The 16,441-nt window shown below is 43.3% G+C and overlaps 1 protein-coding gene across 2 annotated transcripts in view; it reads right to left on the minus strand.

The window, feature by feature from the left end:
* SYNE1 (spectrin repeat containing nuclear envelope protein 1) overlaps nucleotides 1-16,441 on the minus strand; it is a 575,530-nt gene that overhangs the window by 176,128 nt on the left and 382,961 nt on the right. For both annotated transcript variants that reach the window (XM_066595961.1, XM_066595958.1), the window contains 4 exons: nucleotides 6,638-6,823; nucleotides 4,357-4,479; nucleotides 3,965-4,147; nucleotides 756-899 (listed from right to left, as the gene is read on the minus strand). In XM_066595961.1, coding sequence (XP_066452058.1) covers nucleotides 756-899; nucleotides 3,965-4,147; nucleotides 4,357-4,479; nucleotides 6,638-6,823 — 636 coding nt within the window. The remainder of the gene's footprint in view (nucleotides 1-755; nucleotides 900-3,964; nucleotides 4,148-4,356; nucleotides 4,480-6,637; nucleotides 6,824-16,441) is intronic.

Consider the following 16,441-nt stretch of genomic DNA (forward strand, 5'->3'; position numbering starts at 1 on the left):
CTACACGGAGCCGGCATTCTGCACGAGCGGCTCCATTGAAGAGAGCAGAAGACCCGGACTGCGCAAGCGCGGCTAATTTGGCCATCAGAGGGCGAAAATTAGTCGGCTCCATGGGAACGAGGACGCTAGCAACGGAGCAGGTAAGTAAAAAACTTTTTATAACTTCTGTATGGCTCATAATTAATGCACAATGTACATTACAAAGTGCATTAATATGGCCATACAGAAGTGTATAGACCCACTTGCTGCCGCGGGACAACCCCTTTAAGGCTTCACAGGGAGGCATTTCTTGCTGGTTCATTGTCAGCATTCTGACGGTTAGTTTCTCCAATAGCGACTGTAAGGTAATGCGGAACAAAAACTAACACCGCCACTGCATCGCAGGACCTCAGCTGTGGGTCAGACATTAGGCCTTGTCTTGCGATCAGCTTTAAGGGGGTCTTCACACTTGCAATAAAATCGCGCGATCCAAGAGTGAGACAAAACGCAGAATTACGAAACCAATGATTTTCAATGGTGTCATTCCTATTTGTGATGTTGAGAAAAAAAAAAAAAAAGGATCTCACATTTTTATTATGTAAGAAAATCGTGGGCGGCAGTGATGCGATATTATTCGCAAGACAAAGCATCACAGACGCTCAAAAAATGCCTGAATACAATTGCGATTTTGGCAGGATTTTTCATGGCAAAATAGCGATCACCAGTATGAAGGAACCCTAACAGTCCAGATTTCTGCAATAACCAAGGATATTTACCTCGTGGCGTTTAATTTGGAACTGTAATTCCTGGATATTGCTGGTGGTTACTTTTGCATCTTGCAGCTCCCGATGTGCCTCCTCTATTAGATGTTGCAAGTGTTTCATCTCTTGTTCGTATTGCTCATACTGGACCACTGCCTCCTGTAGGTTAAATGTGCAATTATTAACCAAGCTAATAACCTAAACAATATGAAAATAGTAACTTCTAACACGTAAGTTGCCAAACATGATTCCAAAAAAATAAATCTTCAAGATTTCAGCTGTCACAAGTTTCTGATTTGTGCATGCAGAAATCAGATGACAATAATTAAAGAGAAACAATAATTTCAGATGTCTCTATGACATGTCAAAAGTTATGGAAATGTATTGCTTAAGGTCCCGCTGCTGAGACCCCCACTGATCACTAGAATGCGAGTCCTGCAGCACTCACCAAAGCCCTGTGCCCCCTCGGCTATCTTTGCTGCGTTTTGGCTGTTTTCAGCAGCTGAAGACGGCTCGCATAGAGGTGTATAGAAAGTGCTAAGACCTTTATGAGGCAGTCTTCAGCTGCTGGAAGCAGACGAAAACCAGTAAAGACAGCTAAGAGGACACGGCGCTTGGGTGAGTGCTGCAGGACCCTCATTCTAGTGATCAGCGGGGGTCTTAGTAGCGGGATCCCCACTGATCAATACTTTTGACATGTCTCTATAACATATCAAAAGTTATTTGAAGGCAAGGCTACTCCAAATCAATGGAAAGTTTATAGTGTATGTATGTACATTATTTCTTCACCTGAGCATGCATGGCTCCACATGAAGTAAATGTAGAAAAAAATGTGTTGTAGGCGAAATCCCTTTTAAGAGGCACGAGACATATTTTTAAGCTCGACTCCTCTGTTTTTGGCCTCATGTCCACGGCACGCACGGATTCCGCAGCGGAAGACCTGCATGTCAGTGTGGAATTTATTTTTAAATGCTTGCTGGCGATCGCGAATATGATATTTTTTTCCCGCACGGATGTATGCAGATGCACTGCAGATCATCCGAGCAGAAAAAAAAACGAGTGAGACCAAAGTGCCTGCCTTTCCCCTCTTCCCTGATTTCTGAACAATTGAATTGTGGATGTATTGCGGATCGCTTGCTTCCATATAAATCAATGGAACCCACACGCGCTGAATCTGCGGTAGAATGGAGAATGCTGCGATTTCTTTTCCACACGTGGCATCCACAAATCAAAGCTGTAGGTGTTAATTGATGTGCAGATGATCCCCTGCTTCCCTATGGGTGGCTTGAACTGTGGAGTACCTGCGTGGATACCGCAATTAAAATCCACTTGTGGACATTGGGCCTTTATTAATAATTAATCTAGCATAATCCACTCCTCTGCAAAGAGAACACACCACTGTTTGCTGTGTACCCCCAAGCTATCCCAAGCTTGAGAAAGGCGTTATTTTGAAACGCCGAAACGCGTTGCTTATTGCTTATGGTTTCATGTTTTATGCTATTTGCATAATACATTTTATCCGATTTGGATTGTATTAAACCTTTGGACATTTGAAAGTGGAACTCGAGGGTTTTTTCATAGAGCCTGTTACAAGAGCACAGAAGTTTTTTGCGTTTTATCGTTCAAATCAAAATATCGGTATATAGATTTTCTCTGCTCCTTCTTATTTTCCTCTTATCTTTTATTACCATGTATGACTGCACAGTTAGGCCTTAGGCTGGGTTCCCACGAGATGGAAATCTTGCGGCTTGGCTGCACCAAAAAGCAACGGGAGAGCCGCAGCATTTCGCACGGGTTTTACACAGTTCGGCTGCCGGCTTTCCGCTACGGCTTTCTCTTCCCATAGAGAGGAGTAAGGCCGCAATGGAAAAAAAAAAAAAGAATTGACATGCTGCAGCTGTCAATTCCGCGTCACATCGCTGGTTCCGCTCGGCTTTGCCACAACGGATTGACCGCCCCGTGTGGATCAGATTTTTGAAAAATCTTGTTTACATGACTGGCTATTCCCAAGATTAGGAGCCGCGGGCAGATTTGCCACACAGAAATTCCGCATGGAATTTCCGCGGCCAAACCGTTCCGTGTGAACCCAGCCTTATTCACACAAGTGTTTTATTGCGGTTATTTTGCCATGATAAAACGTCGGGCGAATATCATGACCATCTAAACCATTGGATTCCAATGTATTCATTTAGATGGCCTGTTTTCAGCCGTGTTAAAACATCGCAGCTGGTCGAAGATAGGACATTGTGGCCAAATACGCTGGACGATGTTTGAATTCGGCTGGAAAAGATAGGTTTTGCCCCCTATCTTCCGGCTGCGATCAACCGTCAGCTACCATAGAAACCTATGGGAGCTGCTGGCAAAAGGAGGGGGAGGGAGTTAAGCAGCAACTAGCGCTGCTAAACTGTGTCAGCTGACTTTATTGAGCAGGTTGAAGAATTTATGCCGGCCGAAGGAATTCCGGGCTGCTGCATACAAACGCTGCACATGGCTGGGTGGATGAGTGAGAAAACTCGAGATTTAGCTGTGACTTGGTTGCAGCTTTTTCTCGCTCATGCGATTTTCGCCTGTGTTGCAACACTCGTTTGAAAGAGGCCTTTAAGAATGACATATAGAGTATCTATTAGATAGCAATGTAGGAAGAGCACGCAACTCCAGCAGCCAGAGTTATGTGATTTCCCTATATATCCCAATCATTAGAGGCTCTTTTGATGTCTAATTTTGTGCTTGCTTTGTGAAACATTAATAGCTGAGACATCTAATGAGGGGGCAGTTATTCACATGGACCTCTATGAAAGCCAAGTATTTGCTTATGGTAAGATGTTCTATAATATATTATTATACAACAGCTATTGCTGCAGCATTAGCCACATGGCCATGCCTAAAGTGTCTACACTGGTGTACCTTGGCAGTAACGACTCCATTTACCATACATAAACTATGTATTTTTGAAGAGCTATACATTGCTATGATCATGTAGAAGCGCTAAGCATTTAATGCTTCAGAATGGAAACAATGCTTGTAAAAGGAGCAGTTGGATGAGGAGAAGCTATACCATGGAACTCATATTGGGTGAGATGTGTTGTACACTGATCTGAGAAGACACGCTGACACTGGGGAAGAAGGTGACCCAGCGGGCATTGGGGAGCAATGGCTGTATGATTGGATTGGTTCTTCATGAGTAGATAGGACCAATTTGAGAGCTCATGTTTGTAAGTACTCACCTGCATAATATTACACTGCTGAATGGCCGTGTGCTGAAGACGGCTGGCCTCCTCCTGCAGCCTTACTGCAGTGCGGCATATAGGAAGGCTAGTGACTACTTCTTCAGGAATTCTTAAGGCAATTTGGCAAAGCTGAACAGCATGAACCTTTGGTTTAAGAGACTCCATTTTGGACAACAGGTGCTGTAAAGATATTATGTAAAATATTTCAATATTTTTTTTAATTAAAGGGCTATTTCAATTATATAAATTATGGCACATATCGCTAGGTGGCCCAGCCAGCTGTGGAGCAGCAGCGCTGTATGGAGAAGATGAACCAGCACTGCAGTCCCTTCCTTATGAGGATTGGTGGGGATTCCAGAGGTCATATTTGTCTTAATACTGCACAGTACCTGTCTATGAGACAGCTGTTCCTTAAGACTCAAGCGGCCCAGCTCTGGAGAGGTCAATGTAGTCTGGGCTTGTTCTAATGCCGTCTGCAATGCTCTAACTTCACTTTCAAACTTCTTCATATCCTGTAGGATAAAACAAAATCTCTTCTTAGTAATTGCGTTATTATTACAAATAAATATAAGCTACCACTACGCTCACGGGCACCACTTTCACTGCACAAAACTGACAGTGAATCTGCAGTTAGTCTTACATTACAGGAGGTGAAATCGGCGCTTGAATCTGCAGCAAACAACTAACATATTGAGGATTTAAAATCCGCAGCATATACCAATTCCCCTGTGAATTCCACACCATGCGGATAAGACATGTTAGATCTCACCCATGTGGTTTATACTGTAAATACTGAAGATATTCAATGCAGAAAATCTGCATTTACGTCCCATATGAACATATCTTAGTTAAGCTTTCTTTAGACACAATGACAGTATTGTCACCACTTTAAGTTATATTGCTAGTTATATTTGGTGTCCACAAATGCCCCTACCCAGGGGCAAGAGGGTATGTGTGAGGAGCCTGCTTGTTAATTAATTTAAGACACGTTAGCATAATAAATAAATAACTTCTGACTGTAAAGAAAAGAAATGCAGGACTTGAAACGAGAGAAGTGATGGTACATAGCATTCTACGGGTCACCATTTCACAGGCTGCTTGTATTTGTCTCTGCAGTTCGCCAATATCACAAGGTGTCGTTGGGTAACTGTCAGACAGCTGCCTAAGGGCTCTTTCACATGGGTGATTATACATGCATTTCGTGGTTGCAAAATCCCTCGCGCAAGTCAATGACAATAGAACCTATTGATTTCAATGGGTTCCTTCACATTCAGTGTTTTTGCGTGCTCATTTCAGTCAGGTGAAAAATACATAACATGCTCTATTTTGTGCAAGTTTGCACACCCGTTGTTCAGCCGGTTAAAAAAAAGGTGTGGGTGTATCCCGTGCTGATATGAATGGACCCGGCAGAGCAAAAATGTACAGTAAGTAGCGCAGATATGCTCGCAAGAACACATGATAGCACTCCTTCACAGCGTAGTCACATTATACTCTTGTGAGGGTATATCTGCATACATTCCTTTGCAGGAGGCCCTAGAGTGCTTTTATGCGGGTGACAATTGGCCATAGCATGCACCGAAACGCACTGCTGAATCTGCCACTGCAGAAGTTAGCACCAAAAACTGCAGGTCTACGTGCGGATTTTGATGTGCAATTGCCTTCAGAATTAAGTTATTTTCAATTCCACATCAAAATCTTCATGGAGGCATGTGGGTTTGGTGTGGAATTCTCAGTGGGTTGCGGCTAAATTCCACCCATTTGAAATTTGCCTGCAATTCTACATCAAAATCCGCAATTAGACCTGCGGATTTTGGTGTGGAATTCTGTAGCTGCGGATTTGGCTGCGTCCTGCGGAGTAATTCTATCCCTTGTGAAAGGTTCCTAGGGTGACCCCACAGGAAGATATCCTGAGAGGTCAGGTTTGGGGAAGGTGGTGGCCAAGAAACAGGACATGCTGCATAAACGATGGACGAGAAACTGATCACTGATTGCACAGTATAAATAGCGTCCGTTCAGTATCGAACGGCCACTATCTTAATCGCAGTGATATCGCAGGTGCGGACTTGCGTTGTTTGTGCAATTGCGATGTGTTTTTCTTCTCTGAAAACTCACATTGCATGGTAGGAGTATTTAATGCCTCTCTTGCGTTTTTTATGGTCTTGCTTTTGTCCAAACTTCCTCCGCACTGCTGACGTACTGCTGTTTCCTTGTAAAAGCCCGCCCTTCCCATTAATCACTATTCCACACAAAAAACATAGCACCATCGCATTTTCGCATGCGTTATGTGGTTTGCGATATTACAGCTCTCCATTGACTTACATGGGTGAGAAGAAAATAGCACATCGCAAAGAAAAAGGACCATAGCACGCAAGAAAAAAACGCAACCTTGCAGACTGAAAACATCACAAATGAGCACAGCTACATTAGACTCAATGCATTTCAATGTCATACAAAAAAAACGCAGCCCCGCAACATCGCCAAAACGCTATCGCAAGTGAGTGTGAGCCCTTAGAAGACAAGAGCTTTTGTAAGGCCACCCTCACAGGCGTTTCTACAAATGCTGAGTTTTTTAACATTGCGTTTTACAGCATTGAGAGCCTCGCCAGTGGACATGGGGCCTTAGTTGTATAATCAGATCAGATGGGGTGTCTCAGTAACAGACGTTTGTACCTTTGCTGCATCCTGAAAGTTTTGCAGACGATGCTTTATTGTTTGTTGCAGCTCTTCAGTCTGACGTCCAAGTTCTGACACTTGCTGAGACAAATCTTCTGTTTGGTAAATATTTGACAAATATTCTATCTTTTCATTCATTGCTTCTAGATCACTATGGATATCTCTGGACTCTTCCAACATTGCCTGGAACAGAAACACATGTGAAAACAGTTGGTACCAGTTGGTGAGCTAGTGACTGGCTATAAATAAGAGTATGAATGAACTGTTTAGAAATTAAAGACCAAAGTGGAATTTCAAAATAGTCATAAATCATCACCCTGAACTGTAATAAGTCCATCCATTACCTTTTTCTTGATTTTCTGCTCTCATTCTGAGCTATGCATTGAGCACCGTTTACAACTGTTCACAAACTTCCTATCTGCTACTTCTAATACATTATCCCCTTCGCTGCATCCCAGATGGTCTAGAACCTCCTCCTACACCTCATGACTGCTAAACCCTGCCCACACATCTTCGCTTTGCTCCCTAGCTGCAGTCCTGTTAGCAGGACTTTTCTATACTGAGATGGCGAACTCTCAGTGTGAAGTCAGATGAAGACATCTGAGCTGTTATGTGGCATCATTCATAAGCCATATGTGGCGCTCCCTTCCTATGCCCGCTGCCTGTCATCCTGGTATAGATCAGTGTAAGCCATACTCAGGCTAAATTTCCTCCATATGGTCCAAATGCCATGAGTAAAAAAATGAAGCTCTCCCCCAGAAAAGAGACAAGGAGGTAGGGCATGTGTTAGATTTCCATCCCTGACACAGTAAAGAAAAACAAAGGCCATTTTTAAACAGTAAATCGGTTGTTAATTGAGCAATTTCCTATAGAATGGTAGAGTTGGAAGGGACCTCCAGGGTCATCTGGTCCAACCCCCTGCTCAGTGCAGGATTCACTAAATCATCCCAACAGATACTTGTCCAGGATTTGTTTGAACCCTTCCATTGAAGGAGAACTGACCACCTCCCATGGTAACCTGTTCCACTCATTGATTACCCTTCAATGTCAGAAAGTTTTTTCTAATATCTAATTTGTGTCTCCTCCCTTTCACTTTCATCCCATTGCTTCTAGTCTTTCCTTGTGCAAATGAGAATACGGCTGATCCCTCTGCACTGTGACAGCCCTTCAGATATTTCTAGACAGCTATTAAGTCTCCTCTCAGCCTTCTTTTTTGTAAGCTAAACATTCCCAGATCCTTTAACTGTTCCTCATAGGACATGATTTGCAGACCACTCATCATCTTGGTAACTTTTCTCTGAATTTGCTCCAGTTTGTCCATGTCTTTTTTTAAGGTGGGGTGCCCAGAACTGGACACAGTATTCCAGATAAGGTCTGACCAAGGAAGACTAGAGGGGGATAAAATACTGTTAAGAAAATTGTAGATCAATGTATCAGTTAATTATTCTATATTGCATTGTAGAGCATGATACTAGTATGAGTAGTGAAAGGGTTAAATATAACCCTTCTTTAGGCCTCCATGTCTTCTCAGGAAAGATGATAGTCTACTAGACCCCCCCATGTATGCATATCTATAGACAGGAAGCTATACACTACAGGGGGTAGAGGCCTGTAAAGCATTACATGCATTCCTTTCTCCTGAATTCATAGTGGTCTCATTGTCTGTAATAGATACACCCTAGAAGGTGTAACTTATGTTAATCATTTTTTATCTTAAGCCTATCATATATTCTAACCATTTTTGGAGGTATAATCTTTACTGTGATGTCATTTAGGATATATATACTTTGTCCACCTCAGAATAAAGTAGAAATTATTTGATACCACATAAAGTTGGTTTGATTTGAATTTCTCCTGGGCTCAGACTTCTGCACGGGATCTGGGATCGTCTTCTCTTTGATAAACACATAAATTCTCCTTACATTTTTGGTCCTTCGAGCCGGAAACACTCACTGCAGAGGGAGAGGACAGCCTGGCTGTGAAAAGGTGGGTCTGAAGTACTCTCCGATCATTAAAAGACCTCCGTCTTGCTTAGACGTAATTAGAGGCCAGTCGGGCATCCTGTCTGAAACAGTGACGTTTTTCCGAACTAGCCGGAGAATTTAGAAGCCTCCCAGATAACGTGTAGTAAGTATAACAATGGTTAAACTTCTCTTCTCTCTTCTTCTTCTTCTGTATACTTTAGTGTTAGTAGAATTTACAATGTGTATTGTAAATGAGAGGCAATCATAGACGAAGGGACAATAGCAGTAGTCTATGTGAAATGTGTAAGGTAAATGAGAAGTATAGACGAATGGGTTGCCAAAGGGGCAATAGCAGTAGTCTATGTGAGACCATAGCCATTGTGAGAAGGCTACAGGAAAGAATTAACTCCGTGCGACACGTAAAAAGTGGTTAGATGACGTCATGGGACACAGGGGTGTCCAGGAACTTTACTTCTTATCTTTCTATTACTTTCTCTTTGATATTGTGTTATAGAGTAACTAAGAATATGAAGAGGGCGGCCGCCTACTAACATAATGTACTATTTGTATTGTTGTCTTATATTGCATGAAGCGAATGTGTGAGTGATTGAGATGAGTTGAATAAATAAATAAATTAAAAGTTCTAGTTGTAAAGAATTATGTGATACAATACGGACAAAATCAGCTAAAAGATCAGCAGAAATACGGATTATCCGCTGCTGAAGTCTGGTTAAAAGAAGCCCCTAACTGTCACGCCCATATAAAAATAGACGCCCGACAGTTTGATGAACAATTCAAAGGGTTAATGAGGAGTTCCAATTGAATGAAAAATAGAGAGAGCAGATAGAAGAATTCTATGGCCAGATTGGAGTTCTGTAGAAGGAAATTAGAATGGGAGGGGAGGAGATGGTGGACCCCTTCCATAGTATAATCAGAAGGGAATAGGAGGTTATATAGTGAGATACATGGTTACCCTGAGGATGAGATCGTTGCAGGATGTTTTGCAATATGCAAAACATGCAGAAAAGTGTTACAAAGAAAAGGGTGAGAAAGTGAGGTTTTTATATGAGAAGAATGTGATATGATGGTTCAAGAAAGTCAGAGAGGTCATTGGACAGCGAGAGGACGTGGAAGGAGAGGTAGAGGGAGAAGCAGAGGTCGGGTGCCGTTCAGGGACTCAATTGTGTGTTGGAATTGTGGGAAATCTGGTCATATTGCCCGAGGATGTCCAGAGAACGAATACTCTCGGACACCTTGGGAAAAATGACTAGAAGAGGTGGATGTACAACACTTGGAGGATCTCATGGCAATCTCCACTGCCTGAGATAGATCTCCAGGTGAATGGGCGGATGATTACTTTCCTGGTGGGCTCAGGAGCGACCAGGATATTAATACATCCCAATATGTAGCCAATGTTAAATGTAGTAATAGTCATATCCTGGTAAGAGGGGTTAATGGCCGGACCCACAGGGAATCCCTCTCTGAACCAGTTATAACAGACCTAGAGACAAATAAGCCTGTGAATGTCAGATTATATAGTCTTGAATATGTCCAGTAAATGTGTTGTGATGAGATATTATGATAGAATTAGGTATACCTTCACCAGAGTACCTCAGGGCTGCTGTGAACCTCCAACAATTTTCTCCCAGGCTATGTCAGCACACTTAGCCCAGTTCCAGCCTCTTAGAGGTAGTCAGCTACTACTGTATGTTGGTAGCCAGCAGCAGACAGTGGAGAGAATTGTGGGGGGGACACAGTCGCACTCTTGAGGTTTATTTATGAGCAAGGCCATAAAAGTAAACAGGTAGAAACTCCAATACGGTCAGCAAACGGTTAAATATTTGGGGCATAACCTGTCAGATGAAGGTAGGCAAGCAATTCTGGAGGTCCCAAAACTATGAGCAAATGATGTCCTCTTTGGGAATGACAATGTTACATGTGCTGCTGGGATATGTTGTTCTATTGTGTTTCCAGCAGCACAGCACTCACAGGGTTAATGATTGAGCTGGCTGGGTGTGGTACTGTCTGCTAGCCAATCCCCTGGTCAGTCACTGCATGGCCCCTCAGGCGAGCAGTCATGAATGCTTGTCTGGTGAGGTTTGCAGTGTGATCAGGTTCATGTCCATTTGTACGTTTATATTCTGTCAGTTTTGTGTTAGTTTGCTGTGTGTCCTGCTATCTGTGTCCTGTCCTGTTGCAGCGTTCTGTGTGAATGCTGTCTGGTTCTGCTAGACTCCTGGTTAGTGTAGGGACTAGCAGTATAACCAGGAGCCGTGAAGTGGCCTGCTAGCTTTCAACATCTTGTACAACATGTCAACTAATACCTGGTATTTATATTCAGCTTCCAATCTGTTACTAGTGGTTGCATGTTGTATGCAGTGTATTCTGGGTCTGTCATGTGGCATGTGAATGCATCCTGTTCTGGTGTGTGGCTCCTAGGATCAGCTAGGGCCCAGATCCGAAGACCGCTGGGCTGCCCTTATTAGGGCAATGTCCCCGCTTAGGTAGGGCCACTGTCATCCTCCCTTGTAGCACAGGGTCAGTTGCCTGAAACCGGTGTGAGTCCCGTGTGACCCTGGTGATACCCGTGTGCGTCCCCTCTGGTCATGATCATGTGGGTTCCGTGCTTTGCCTGCCCACACGATCGTAACAGACAAACTTCTACAGCTCCTGGATCTCAAATTCTGCATCTCTGACAGCGCTTCTTACCAGAATCATCTATGATGACCCTCTGGCTACAGCCGGCAGGATCCAGTGAGATGGGCCTCTGAGGAAGCCTTTGTCAGGTTAAAACAGACTCTGGTGGGCACACCAGTCTGGGGGGCTGCTGAACTAGAGCAAGCCCTTTGTGCTAACTGTTGACTCAGGAGAAAGATATATCACCTCTGTGTTAACTCAAGAACACGGTGGGAAGCAGACTAGATCCAGTGGCCGAGCGCTCCCAGCCTGTGTACAAGTGGTAGTCAGACCTTTTGCCACTATAGTGCTGTCCCCCCACACACTGAGTACCGCACGCAGTTAGTTATACTCGTATCTTAGTCCTTCTAAACATCCCCCTGCAGGACACTACTACTCACAGCCACACCTGACAACCTAGGGATGTACTACGCTCCATCCATTTACCTTACTGCCTATTTCTTTAGACGGTCCCCCATACAACTGTCTAGGAGAGATGGCACATGAGGTGTTACTCAGACCAGATCTGCAGGAGGTATCTCTTGTAGATGCTGAATACACTCTTTGTAGATGGGCTGTACATCTCCGTTAAAAAAAAAAAAAAAAAAAAGCTATCTTACCTAAATTGTTCTTCAGATGTGCAGCAGTTTTGAGCCATGGCCTGTGTCATGTCTCAACAGGGGGGATGGTAGCACTCATATGGACAGTGTTCACAGCCTAGGGGTTTACAAACTACTCTAAAAAAAAAAATTTTGTCTTGTATTATTTGTGCTAAACAATGCAGAAGGGAGTATAAGACCAGGAGGGGGCGCCGTCCGACACATGGGGGATGCTGGGAGAGCTCTGAGTGTAACTTCTATAGAAGGAGTGACGAGCGCCATACTGGTAGATCTGCTCCCTGACCTACTGACTGCAATCCCTGCTAGCCATCATAAACCGCTCCTGCAGTCACACCGTTTCTGCCGTCACACGGCTAAATGTCTGACCATTTGTCTATGTGTATAGCATCCCTCACTCTTCACTTCGCCATACCGTGCACATCTCCACCCCGCCATACCATGCACATCTCCACCCTGCCATACTGTGCACATCTCCAGCCCTTTACCTTCTGTATCACCCCATTACCTGTAGTGTGTAAGCTCGTTGGAGCAGGACCCTCACCCCTATTGTTCGCATTGCCTGATTACTATGTAACCGTGGTTCTGTAATGTTTGTACTTTTGTCTTTCTGTATCCCCCGTCTATGTAAGCGCTGCGGGATATGTTGGCGCTATACACAAAGATTATAGATGTGTGTCAGATGAGGGACTTGTTGGCATTGCACACAAAGGGGTAAGGTGTGGCTAGATGCTTGCCTGGCTTGATAGTACTCCTAGTCAGGCCACGTCCCTGGCGGCCATCTTAGTGCTAGTCATGGCCTGCGGTCATTTTAGTACCTGCTGTAATACCTTCGGCCGCCGCCCAGACGCCATCTTGGCTCCTTACATCCCATAGCTGTACCTTCTACCTGGCATCCCAATGCTTGTACTTGTAGTATACAACACCAGTGATTAGTGCCTTCTCTGAATTGCATAGGAATAGTCAGCAGCCTCCATCACTGTCCTCTGTGTGTTGATGATATGTTGTCTACCTGAGGTGTGCGCTATAAGATGGGGTCAGTATGATACTGCGGGATATTTAGTCGTAGCAGAGGAATATGTAAGGTCTCCTTCAGATAAGTGTCAGAGGGGACAGGTTGCTATGGGTGACGGTAGTGAGGGGACAGGTTGCTATGGGTGACGGTGTTGCTGACAAGGACCAGGGATAGTAGGCAGCAGGACAGAAGGGATGATTACATGATGCAGACAGTCCTGGGATCACACAGTGAAGGAATGAAGGTTTACAGCAGTATTAGATGAAGATGACAATGGCCTGAGTGCTGCTCTGTGTGCTGGGGTCAGCTCACAAATGGTTAAATCGTCTGTTACATGGGAATGCTTCTTTCACCCTCACCCCCACCTTTTAGCTTTAGAGTTCAGTGAGAAAAAGGGAGGGGGGGAGTGTGACTGACTCTAGCCATGCTCTGCTTGCTTGATATGAATAGACCTGTAATGAAGATGATCAGGAATGAAGTTTAGTATAAACCTGTGTGAATAGGGAACGTCCATTCTTGCTGTTATTTGTGTACATGTCCGTTCTGTGATTGGTTTGCAGTGATTTTGATTGTTAAATGGTGTTTTCAATGTGATAATGTCATGTAAGATATAATAATAATGAAGTTGTTGATAATGTGAGAGCTGAGTGTCCCTATTACGGGAAGGATAGCACAAGGATGCTGCAGTTAGCTGTAGGAGGCAGACACAGCTAAAGCTTGGTTTATCTTACTCATCACCTCTCCCTGATAAGAGAAATTCCTGAGGGGGGGGTTGTTAACGTTGGAGGATCAAGCGACTGCAGATGATTGGAGTAGTAGTAGTTGTGTGAATCTTAATGTTATGCAGTAAATATTGTGTATAGAGAATGTTAATAATAATTATAGGAGATAGGAAGACTTGACCCCACGATAGATAAAAGTTAATGACAAGTCCTCAAGCTGTGATGAACGTAAAATGTGTGATTAAGCTTCTTCACTGTACCTACCCCCCCACAGATAAGTGATCCATGTTATACATTGAGTTTGCTGTTTCCACCTGTGAGCGGGGACCAAATACCTGCTGTTGCCTCTGATCCTGGGGTTAGACTTGCTTCGCGCTACCTGGTAATGGGACTGAGGCAGACTACGGGAGACTGCCTGAGGGATGCTGTGCGGAGAGGAGAACCGTAAGGGCACGCTGTCTCTGGGATATGGCCTGAGCTACAGAGAGCACGCACAGACGTGTGATGGTTGTGTGGTGACCGGGCCTAGAACAGGTGCCAGGTACGGCCCCTAACGGGATTGTGCTTGGTACAACTGATAATGCCTGTGTACCTCATGACCTCCGAGGGCAACAGCAAGGGCCGTGTCTGGAGAACTAGGAACACCTCTCCCAAAGGTTCCTCTGACCCATCGGGGTCCCAAGGGGGGTACCGGACGAGTATGGGACGAGAAATCGGATGGCTGCAGGGGATTTGAGTCTCTTCTTGCATGGTGGGTAACAGTGAATAAAGATGTAGACCGGATTAATTACACATACTATAACCAACAGAGATTTGTTAATTATACAAGAGATGCAATCAAGGGCCTAGAGGAACAACTAGGACACACCTTACACTCATTGCATGGCAAAATAGAATGGCTCTTGTTATATGTTACTAGCAGAGTTTGTAAAATGATTGGAGGATATTGTTGTACTATCATTCCTAATAACACGGCACCAGATGATACCTGAGCACTGGAAGGGTTAAATGCATAATAAAATGAACTAGCTGATAACTCTGGAATAGACGATCCATTCACAGACTGGTTGGAAAACTTGTTCGGACACTGGTCACAAGTCATATACTCCACATTAGTCTCTATGTCAGTATTTGCCTCCATTCTAGTACTCTGTGGTTGTTGTTGTATTCCATGTATTCGAGGACTATTACAAAACCTTATTAACACTTCCATCACCAAAACTATGTTCCAAAATATACAAGATGACGAAGAACAGGATGATTTACTGGGTCAGGTGACCACCTTTTATGACAAGTGATGGTTAAAAGTTCTATGAAGAAAGCGCCATTTTTCTTTGATGATTTTGAAGTGTGACATTTTGATTCCAGTGCGTTCTGATTGTACCGGAGGATCGCTCTAATAACTGAGTGACATTTCAATAAATAAGATTTTATATCATGATGGACAATCATTTATATATGAAGAAAGAAACATCAATCTCATAATAAATCAAGGCCAAGCTTCTCTTGGAGGCGGGCCTAATTGTGGGTACAATTGGTGGAATGACTTTATATATATATATATATATATATATCAATGTAATGCTTTTATATGAAATAATTATATACTTAGTCTTGAAGTGTGAACCCAGGCGTCCTGGTAATAAAGCTTCGGGCCGTAGCCAGGGGGTCTGTGGTAGAGTCATTATATATGTGTATTTACTATTATACTGTGTTGATGTATTGATCTAAAGTGGGGAATGTTAAGAAAATTGTAGATCAATGTATCAGTTAATTATTCTATATTGCATTGTAGAGCATGATACTAGTATGAGTAGTGAAAGGGTTAAATATAACCCTTCTTTAGGCCTCCATGTCTTCTCAGGAAAGATGATAGTCTACTAGACCCCCCCATGTATGCATATCTATAGACAGGAAGCTATACACTACAGGGGGTAGAGGCCTGTAAAGCATTACATGCATTCCTTTCTCCTGAATTCATAGTGGTCTCATTGTCTGTAATAGATACACCCTAGAAGGTGTAACTTATGTTAATCATTTTTTATCTTAAGCCTATCATATATTCTAACCATTTTTGGAGGTATAATCTTTACTGTGATGTCATTTAGGATATATATACTTTGTCCACCTCAGAATAAAGTAGAAATTATTTGATACCACATAAAGTTGGTTTGATTTGAATTTCTCCTGGGCTCAGACTTCTGCACGGGATCTGGGATCGTCTTCTCTTTGACAAACACATAAATTCTCCTTACAAATACATCACGTGATCTAGACTCTATGCTTCTCTTAATATATTCCAGAACTGTGTTTGCCTTTTTGGCTGCTGCATCACATTGTTGACTCATGTTCAGTCTATGATCTATTAGTATACCCAAGTCTTTTTCACATGTGCTGCTGCTTAGCCCAATTCCTCCCATTCTGTATGTGCTTTTTTCATTTTTCTTGCCCAGATGTAGGACTTTGCATTTCTCCTTGTTAAATACCATTCTGTTAGTTGCCGCACACTGTTCAAGCTTTTCTGGGTTTTTTTGAATACGCTTTCTCTTCCCTAGTGTTAGCTATCCTTCCTAGCTTTGTGTTGTCTGCAAATTTGATCAGTTTCCCATCAATTCCCTCCTCCAGATCATTTATAAAAATGTTGAACAATACTGGGCCCAGGACAGAGCCTTGTGGTACCTCACTTGATACATTCTTCCACTTGGATGTACAGCCATTTATGACCACTCTTTGAGTACGATTACTCAGCCATTTGTGAATCCACCTAACAGTTGCCTTGTCAATCCCATATTTGGTAATTTTTTTCA

Source organism: Eleutherodactylus coqui, chromosome 3, assembly GCF_035609145.1.
Source record: "Eleutherodactylus coqui strain aEleCoq1 chromosome 3, aEleCoq1.hap1, whole genome shotgun sequence".
In the NCBI taxonomy this organism is placed as follows: Eukaryota; Metazoa; Chordata; class Amphibia; order Anura; family Eleutherodactylidae; genus Eleutherodactylus; species Eleutherodactylus coqui.